We start from the raw sequence: 9,388 nt of genomic DNA, 5'->3' as shown, positions 1-9,388 counted from the left end.
TCCCTTCCTTCCTTCCTTCCTTCCTTCCCCTCCCTCCCTCCCTTCCTTCCTTCCTTCCTTCCTTGGTTATTTGAGACAGGGTTTCTCTGTGTAACAGAGCCCTGGCTGTCCTGGACTTGCTTACGTAGACCAAACTGGCCCTGAACTCCGGAGATCCTCCTGCTTCTGTCTGGGGTTAAAGGCATGTTCATCCATGCCTAGCTGAGAATTTGCATTTAAAATAGGGGTAGAGGGCAAGAGCCTCTATGAAAGATGTATTTGATGAACAGACAGAAGCAAGATGCTGAGTGACAGGGTGTTCAAGGGTAATGGGGTCTGAGGTGGCTTAATAAGTGGACATCTGGGCAGGCTGGAGCCTCCATGAAAGCCAATTTGGCCTGGGAATGTCTGGATGCTTTAAAGGATGCAAAGAGGAGGAAGGCTTAGCTTCAGGGTGAAAATAGGTTTCAGGGAACAGTGGAGGGAGAGGGAGTGATGAGGGGCTTTGACAGTAAAACATTAAGCAGGTGTGATAGTACCAGGGCTGTGTACTGATACATTTGGGTGCTAGCTTTGTTGAAGGAAGAGCCTAAGGGATCTACTGTTTGGTAGATGGGTTGGGGCAGAAGTGAGCCATCTCTGAGGTAATTGAAAGCCTAAGTGAAGATGAAGTTGGTGCAAACCAGCTGTGCCAGTGGAGATGTCTCAGACATGGAAGAGGTGTAGGGGGCAGAGCATCTGAGGTAAAACTCTATCTGGGTTTGGTGGTCTTGAATTTCAGCCCCAGGCAAGATTACAGCAAGTTCAAGGCCAGCCTTGTACTGCAAAATGAGACCTTGTCTCAAAACCAAAATGAAAGGAAATACTGTATCTGTGACTAAGAGGTAAAGATCCTCGCAGGCCTCTGGTGTTTGTTGGGCAGGCAGGAAGCCCTGGGTATGTTGTAACTGACAGGTGTCCTAAAGAAGGGTACTGTGTCCTTTGGTGGAGAAGGATGAGGGGCAGCCTGGGGGAGGACAGGTGAAAATGAGAAGGGTAGTGCTGCCTCTGTCCCAGGCGAGGCTGGGGAGGGCTCTTAACAGAAGCCCCCCACACAAGTTTCTGTCTTTATTGGGAGGCCTACCTGGATCTTACATGAATCTGGAATCATAACTGATAGGAAGATGTCCTTGAACCTGAGGGACAGGAGCTGGTAGTGAATATTGGGGCAGCATAGTGGCAGATGAGATGTCCGGGCCATGTTTTCAGTGTAAAAAGGCTCTCATTATGACAGTTGTCTGAGGATAGTCATCTGAGGAAGGAGCAGGCACAAGAGGTGACCTGGGCCAGGGTTGTCCAGATGGGTAGGACCTGCTTACTAAGCAGTACTAGGAGTCTGTGTCGTGGGACATGCTTCATCTGGAGGAAGCAGGAAGGCTGAAGGAGGTGGTCCCTGTTGTGGGCAGCATGGTTAGAAGGTGAAAGTGTATTGCAGAGCTAGTTTAGCCCCAGACTGTAGGGAGAGCTTCTCTGTGGCTAGAGCCCTGCTGGGCAGGACAGCTGGTAGTGTGGCCTGTCCTGTTCCTGTTTGTCTTGCTTGCATTAAAGACCTTAAGAAGCTGCATTAGTCAAGGACAGATTTAGTCACCTGTTTTTAAACAAAGCTCTAGCCAGTGGTACCCACATGGCTTAGCAACTGGTGACCGTACAACCATTGACATATAAGTGCATAGCTTCCAGGAGCCTCCGGGGAGGACTCTGTGCCAGTGGGTTACTTGGTGTCCCCATTCAGAAGCCAGGAGGTGGGAACCTGGAGCTCAGTTGCCACCTGCTTTTCTAGCCATTTCTTGGGCTGGTGAATGTTAAGCTGAGCTGCATCTCTGCAGGACCTCCACAAAAAGTATTCATACATACGGAAGACCCGACCTGATGGCAACTGCTTCTACCGAGCGTTCGGCTTCTCCCACCTGGAGGCACTGCTGGATGACAGCAAGGAACTGCAGCGGTGAGGACGACGGGCACTGGGGGCTCTGGGCCTCTCCTGAGGAATTCAGGGCCTTAGGCCAGCCATCATTTGGGTTGCTTGGGGACTAATTTTTGAGCTTGGTGGGTGTCCTTGTCTAGGCAGGACTGGGCTGGCTAGGGCCTTGCTCTGCTGGCCGAGGAGCCCATATTGGCTTCCCATTCCTTCCCACGTACAGGTTCAAAGCCGTGTCTGCCAAGAGTAAAGAGGACCTGGTGTCCCAGGGCTTCACTGAATTCACAATCGAGGACTTCCACAACACGGTGAGTGAGCCCACCAGTTTCAGGCTGGGTTAATGTATGGTAAGGGTGGCCTGTTGCCATTTTCCTCATCTTACCTTTTGTCCCTGGTGGGGCAGTTCATGGACCTTATCGAGCAGGTGGAGAAGCGGACCTCAGTAGCTGGCCTGCTGGCCTCCTTCAATGACCAGAGCACCTCAGACTACCTTGTGGTCTACCTGCGACTGCTCACATCAGGCTACCTGCAGCGGGAGAGCAAGTTCTTCGAGCACTTCATCGAGGGTGGCCGGACTGTTAAGGAGTTCTGCCAGCAGGTGCCACCTCCTCTCCCACTCTGCCCTGGGGCCCTTCTTTTCTCTTGTGTCAGGGTGGGGCATGCCAGGGTGAGCTGTGGGATCTGGGGGAGGGGTCCTGGGACAGGTCTGACCTGCCCCTGTGCCACAGGAGGTGGAACCCATGTGCAAGGAGAGCGACCACATCCACATCATCGCCCTGGCCCAGGCCCTCAGTGTGTCCATCCAAGTGGAGTACATGGACCGTGGTGAGGGCGGCACCACCAACCCACACGTCTTCCCCGAGGGCTCCGAGCCCAAGGTCTACCTTCTCTACCGACCTGGACACTACGATATCCTCTACAAATAGGACCGGCTGGCCTGTTGTGCCCCGCCTGCCTCCCCTGCCAGGCGCTAGACATGTACAGAGGGTTTTCTTTCTTTTCTTTTCTTTCTTTCTTTTTCTTTTTTTTTCTTTTTTTTTTTTTTTTTTTTTGTGGTTGTAAATGGTCATATTTCACTCCTCCCTTTTCCTGTCATAGAACCTTCCATGTTTTATTAAAGGGGATGCTGGTGGTGAGCCCGAGTGTGCGCTTCCCTGCTCTGCCGCCCTTCCCTACCTGCCCGCTGGCTGTTGTGTGTCTGGCTGTCCCTTTCCCCAGGACGGGTCCCCCCAGCTTTCCACCTATCTACCCCAAGCATTCCTGCCAAGAGAAGTTTGAAGGGACCAGGCCTCTGTGGGCCTCTTCTGGTTCCTTGGAGTTCTGCTCTCTACCCATAGGCCTGCCCTTTCTTCCTTAGCCTCCCAAGGGTTTCTGTGGGAACTTGACCAGAGGTCTCAAGCCACCCATACAAAGCACTCACAGACTGGCTGTTCTGGCCAGGGCCCCCAGGTACAACTCTGCCAACCTTCAAGGGTCTGCATGATTGGAGTGCTGGGGGGAGAGGTTCATGGGAGGAGGCTGGCCTAGAGTGGGTGGAGCAGCTTGGCATCCTCTGGGCCCTCGAGGAGCTGACTGGTGTGAGAGAGACATTCTAGTAGGGCTTGCCTGTTCCCTGTTCCCCAAAGCCCCTGCCTGTGCCTGCTCTGCACCCCCTTTGCTTGGGCCATATCTGCATTACCTGCCTCTTTGCCTTCTCCTACCCACCCCCAGCATATGTGGGGTCTCAGCCCAAGCTGTGAGCTCCTTGGGGGCAGGCCCTCAATAAATGTGAAGTGCTGCTGCCGCTGCCTCTGCTGTCTGGCCCATGCATCTACCTTCCTGGCTCACCCAGGGCTGTTGTAGCCTCTTGAAGCAAGTTGTCCAAGACACCACCCCCCTACCAGGGGCTACCTTCCTGGGGGGTCGGGGAGTGGGGAGAACCCAGCCAGACCCAGACAGTGAGGGCTGAGCCAGACAGCTTTATTAGGAGGCTTCTGAAAGGCAGGGCTGAGGGAAAGGACAGAACCCTGTGGTGGCCAGGCTGGAACAAGCTGTAGGCTTCCGAGACCTCTCAAAGCTGGGAACGAGGTCCTACAGGCCCGGGTGGGTCTGAGGGCAGAGCAGAGAGGTTAGAGGGAATTGCCGACTTCTGAAAGCCCCTGGGCCCCTCCCTGCCCTCACCGCCCCACTGCATGGAAGTAAGCGATAGCAGATTGAGCGGGTGTTAGAGGGCCAGGTTAGTAGTGTAGAGCGGCCACACGGTACTGGGCCAGGCCCTGCTTACCAGTCCTGTTCAGGGTGGGCTGTGAGAACCTCAGGCTGGAAGGCAGAGGACAGTGAGAGATGCCCCGGGGCATTGGGGAGGGGTAGGCTGGCCTGGGGTGGCCAGGAGGAAAATAAGGGCACATACCTACTGGGAAATAATGGGGCAGGCGCTCCCGGTAAATGCCCTCGTCCTTCTCCAGAAACACACAGATGATGAGCCGATCCACCTGTGCCAGGGAGATTTGCTCAGCTCCTCTCAGTGCTCCCCCAAATGCACCTGCCCTTGCGGGGTCTCTACCATGGGTGCACTGTACACCACAGGAGACTGAAGAATTCACTGTACCATTTATAGAAGGGGTTCAGACTGCACACTCACTCCTTCCCATCTGTCTCAACAACCAAGCCTGGCCTAGGGAGTAGGCCAAGGGAGGGCACAGCTCAGTGCTAGGCACCCAGGCTTCAGCTTCACTGCCAACCTCTGTCAGGTCTCACCTTGTCCTTGTGCTGCTCCAGCCATTCCCGCAGTGAAGCCAGCACTACCTCTGCAGCCTCCTCATTGGGGTAGCCTGAGGGCAAGGTCTGGTGAGTCCACATCTGGCCCTGCCCTGCCCCACCCACCTCCGTGATGAAAGGGGGGGAGCCACTGCCCACACCAGGCCTTGCTTTTCCAGACTCACCAAACACGCCTGTGGAGATGCACGGGAAAGCCTAGGGAAGAAAGGGCCAGATGACATGGGGACTTGGTTACTTGGTGCCTTCCCTGCTGCCCCTGCTGCCAGTTGACTCTTACCACTGAGCGCAGCCGGTGCTCCAGCAGCAGGTCCAGGCTGCTCAAGTAGCAGCTGCGGAGCTCGGCCGCCTGGTTGGCAGTGGGTTGGCCCACAGCGATGGGCCCCACCGTGTGGATGACATCTAGGGTAGGGTGACAGCTTCAGTCAATCTCATGCGGTCTCACTAAAAGGACCTCACCCTTGCAGCACAGACTGACCGCCCACCCACATCACTGCTAGGTAGTGGAAGACCTTGACATTGCCCTCTCGCTCCTCTCTGCTGTAGCTCCAGCTATTTGCCATCTGCTATCTGGAGTGTCAGAGGGGCGAGACCCTTACACTTAACGTTAAGACGCCCCCTTGTGACTGTGGGCAGTTCCCCTCGAACACTCACACTTGGCTGGCAGCCGATAGCCGCAAGTGATCTTGGCTTTGCCGGTCTCGCAGTTCTGCAGGGTGCGGCATTCGTCCGTGAGCAGGGATCCCGCGGCCCGATGAATGCAGCCGTCCACTGCAGGGGACCGGGAGAGATGAGCTGTCGGGTTCCCCGCATCCCTGAAGGATCAGGCATGACAGCCCAATCCCAAGAGACTCCAAGGCTATGCACTGCCTCACTTGGCATCACAAAGTTCTCTCCAAGGCTGCCCTTGTCGCCCCTTGTTTCACATCTAGGGAAACTGAGGCTGCAAGGAGTTGCAGTAAACCCTGGAGCGAAGAGACACGGGGCGACCGGCAGGGGGCGCGCCTGGACCACCCACTTGCTTCTCTGTCCGGTCCGAGCTGTCCTGAGGTCACTCAGATCTAAGAATCTGGTGGGATCCCAAAGCCCACCTTTTGATGAGGCCGCTTCAAAATCCAAGCCTCAGTTAATCCCGTCTGAGGAGCTGAGGCCACCTAGTTCCAAATGACAGGTCCTATCCCGCGCCTGAGCCTAGCATTTCCAGCTCCTTCCCATTGGACCAGGCCTCTCAGGTGTCTCTAACCTCTCAAGCCCCGCTGGGGCAACTAGCAGACTCGTTAGTATTAGCACATCCTGCTTAGCTAAGGCCAGGCCCGGGCTTGTTTATCCAAGGGAGGCTCTTGGGATTCTCCGTGACCCTGGGGGATCCAGACCCAGATAAACAACTCTTAACGTTGCTATATTCCAGAGCCAGCAGAAGCCCAGAGGCAATTCTGCTGTTCACCCAAGAACCATGTAACTTTGCCCAAACAGGCTGAGGCAAGTTCTGGTTTGCCCCTGTCTGTTCTACCAGGATCTCAACTGCAAAATGTGGACAGTGCCCCCTGAGATGTCAGGGCTGATGGAGCCCAGGCCTATCCTTGAGAAGGTCTACTGCCTGGCATCTGGCTGCACTGGCATCAAGCAAGCAAGACAAATAAACAAACAAAAAATTCTGGCTCCGTTTTACAGATTCCTAACTAACCCTTTCTCTTTCCTGCATCCCTCCAACTTCTTGGCCCAGGATGGGGTACCGCCAAGTGGACGCCCCCTCTCTTCTGTTTCCTGTTTCCAATTACACCTGATTTTCAACTTTCCTCAGAGCTGGCACTGGGTGCTTTCCCAGAGTTGGAGAACCCTGGGAATGGCTCAGGGCAGGGTATTTCAGGCCCCCTGCTCTCCTAAGCAGGATTCTGCAGAGCGGGTGCTGAGAGTCCCATGCCTGTGTGAAGCCTGGGGTCCACAGGAATCGCAGTGGATCTGCGCCTGGTGGGACGGCCCAGAGAACCCAGCACTGGACAGAACAGCAGCGGCAGGGGAGGCAAGCAGCCTTAGTGACCCAGGGCACATCGCTACTTCTCTGGCATGTTAGAAAAATAAATGTTGCAGGGTGAGGTAGTGCCAGGGAGAGAACCCAGGGCACACATTCTGCCCCTGAGCTCATTGCTGAGTAAACTGACCTTTTTTCTTTTTCCTCATATTTGTTGTGTTTGGTTTTATTTGAGCCACATGGTCTTGTGTAGCTTGGGCTAGCCTCTATTTAAACTTAAACTCCTAGCAGGACAGTGGTGGTGCACGCCTCTAATCCCAGCACTCGGGAGGCAGAGGCAGGCGGATTTCTGAGTTCGAGGCTAGCCTGGTCTACAGAGTGAGTTCCAGGACAGCCAGAGCTACACAGAGAAACCCTGTCTCGAAAAACCAAAACCAAACCAAAACAAAACAAAACAAAAAAACAAAAAACCCAAAAACTAAGCTACTAACCTTCCTGCCTCCACTCTGGGCGAGGGACTAGGGGAGTTCACCACTATGCCAGGCTCTGAATCTTTTTATTTTATTTTTTAGATTTGTCCATGTTACTTTATGTGTGTGAATGTGTTGCCTACGTGCATGTATGTTCACTGTGTTTAGGATCCTCCTGGAACTGGGATTATAGAGGGTTGGGAGCCACCATGTGGTGTCTGGGAATTGCGTCTGGGTTCTCTTCAAGAGCAACAAGTGTCCTTGGACCCTGAAGTCAGACTCTAATTCTTTTTTTTTTTTTTTTTTTTTTTGTCAGACTCTAATTCTTGTTAGCTGAGCAGTGTTGGGCTTGATCCGGTACAAAGTGATTTAGCCTTTATCATAACAGACAGTGTACGGCAAGTCCGTGGTGAGGTGGGGGAGTCGTGTAAGGTGAGCACAGGGATTTGTGGAGGTGACATTCCTGGAACCCCCTGTCCCTGGATATCAGTCTCAGCCCCCTGACACTCCACTACCTGCTATTCCAGTGTGAAGTGTCCTGCAGGTGACCTTGACAGGGTCGTGTGGAAATACAGACCCTCCTCAAAGGAACAGGTCTGCAGTTAGTCCTTTGAAGCTAACCCGGGGAAGTGAGGGCACAGAGGACTGGCACAGGATCCCTCTACCAACTTTTAGAATAGGACTTGGACCTCGTGACTGTGACCAAAAACAAAGATGAGGTCCTGGCCACCACATCTGTGTTACCCTTCCCCAAACAGGTTGGCCCTGGAATCTGGGTCTCAGCTGCCTGGCCCCTTCTTCTCACCCCCACCCCCACCTCTTCTGGATGTCCACTGTCAAGACCTGTCTCCCCACCACCCTTGATGTCCGTCCCACAGTAGTTGGCTTCTCTCCGGGGAAGAACGCAGTGACTTTTAATCCCAACAGTTGGGAGGCAGAGGTCAGTTAGACTAAATGGTAAAGTCCTTTCTCACCAAACACTAAGGCCTGCAGCTCAGTCTAAGCCTGCTCAACAGCCTCCTGTCCACCTGGTCCGATATGAGCATCCCTCCATTGTGGCAGAGCTGGTCAGCCTCCATCCCTTCCTGTTGGACCTCCTTGCAGTAAGCACCTTGGGGTGCTGAGCCTCACACCCCACTCAGGAGGTGCTGCCAACCCCTTCTTTATGGAAGAAGCTGAGACATGGTTAGTAAAACTTGGCATAGATCCCACTCTAAACATCGAAGGCTCGGGGACTCTACTGGGACCATGATGTGGCTGCTTTTGTTGCCCACCCCCCAACCTCCCTACCATCAGTGGGCCAGTGCTCATCTGCCTCTGGCAACCGCTTCTGTCATATTTTGTCTCCCTGCCCTCTTCACCCCTGCGGCCTGGTACCTATCCTCTCCCTGAACCCAGACATCCCCCCAGAAGAGTATCTGGCCTGGGGCCCCTCGTCTCTCTGGCCTGTGCAGCTCATCCATAGGGCTGTATACTATTGTCACCCACCAAGCTGCTCTCAGACACTAGCTGTCTCCTCTCTGGCCACTCTGGGCTCTTCTGGTCCCAGGCCTCTCCTCTGCTGCTGCCCTCCCTAATCCCTACATCTCACTACTGAACTCCAGCCCTTTCCCTTCCTGTCTAGTCAGTCCCCTAAAGCCCGGGAGATGCTAAGGGACAACCTCCTGTAACTGTGGACAGACCTAACAGCCAACTTGGGACTTAGAAGACTCTTTCCTCTTTGTCCCAGCACAACTCTCCCCAGCAAGCGGGGGGAATGGGGGTGGTAGGAGCTGTCTCATGGCAGGGGGAGAGGGCTGGACCCTGACCCTCTGCAGACCAACCAAGGCAAGCTCTGGTGGGGACCACTCCAGTAAGGCACTGAGGACTGTTGACTTCTATTTAGGGTGCTGTAATATTCATGAAGGGAAGATTAGATATTTAAATTTATTCAGCAATAAATGTGTCTCAGTGGGGGAGCATTCCTCATACTAAACAAACAAGCGAGCAGGGGCTAATTAATTATTTACAGGAACAAGAGGAGCCAGTGGCCTAGGGGACTCAGAGGGCAGTTGTACCCCTGCCAAAGGGTCAGCTATCCCCATTCCCTTCTGCCACTCTATGGAGCTGGCCCTGTTACATCCTCTACTGAGATTTCTCTCTCCCAAAATTCAGGCTAAAGATTACTGGTAGCCGGGCGTGGTGGCGCACGCCTTTAATCACAGCACTTGGGAGGCAGAGGCAGGCGGATTTCTGAGTTCGAGGCCAGCCTGGTCTACA

The 9,388-nt window shown here is 54.1% G+C and overlaps 2 protein-coding genes across 3 annotated transcripts in view; one reads left to right on the top strand and one right to left on the bottom strand.

Annotated features, from left to right (window-relative positions):
• The window catches only part of Otub1 (OTU deubiquitinase, ubiquitin aldehyde binding 1), a 15,889-nt gene extending 12,166 nt beyond the window's left edge, over positions 1 to 3,723 (top strand). The window contains exons 5-8 of the mRNA XM_021200247.2: positions 1,845 to 1,963; positions 2,160 to 2,244; positions 2,340 to 2,534; positions 2,665 to 3,723. Coding sequence (XP_021055906.1) covers positions 1,845 to 1,963; positions 2,160 to 2,244; positions 2,340 to 2,534; positions 2,665 to 2,862 — 597 coding nt within the window. The 3' untranslated portion in view covers positions 2,863 to 3,723. The remainder of the gene's footprint in view (positions 1 to 1,844; positions 1,964 to 2,159; positions 2,245 to 2,339; positions 2,535 to 2,664) is intronic.
• Positions 3,724 to 3,874: 151 nt separating this feature from the next.
• The window catches only part of Macrod1 (mono-ADP ribosylhydrolase 1), a 141,371-nt gene continuing 135,857 nt past the window's right edge, over positions 3,875 to 9,388 (bottom strand). Inside the window, exons 5-11 of one of the 2 annotated variants that reach the window (XM_021208585.2) lie at positions 5,345 to 5,461; positions 4,971 to 5,092; positions 4,858 to 4,888; positions 4,673 to 4,746; positions 4,326 to 4,407; positions 4,200 to 4,234; positions 3,875 to 4,024 (exon numbers count right to left, since the gene is read on the bottom strand). In XM_021208585.2, coding sequence (XP_021064244.1) covers positions 4,230 to 4,234; positions 4,326 to 4,407; positions 4,673 to 4,746; positions 4,858 to 4,888; positions 4,971 to 5,092; positions 5,345 to 5,461 — 431 coding nt within the window. In that variant the 3' untranslated portion in view covers positions 3,875 to 4,024; positions 4,200 to 4,229. The remainder of the gene's footprint in view (positions 4,025 to 4,199; positions 4,235 to 4,325; positions 4,408 to 4,672; positions 4,747 to 4,857; positions 4,889 to 4,970; positions 5,093 to 5,344; positions 5,462 to 9,388) is intronic. The other variant, XM_029534753.1, reaches the window with a different exon arrangement.

This window comes from Mus pahari, chromosome 1 (genome assembly GCF_900095145.1).
Source record: "Mus pahari chromosome 1, PAHARI_EIJ_v1.1, whole genome shotgun sequence".
Classification (NCBI taxonomy): Eukaryota; Metazoa; Chordata; class Mammalia; order Rodentia; family Muridae; genus Mus; species Mus pahari.
This window is presented reverse-complemented; position numbering and strand designations above follow the sequence as displayed.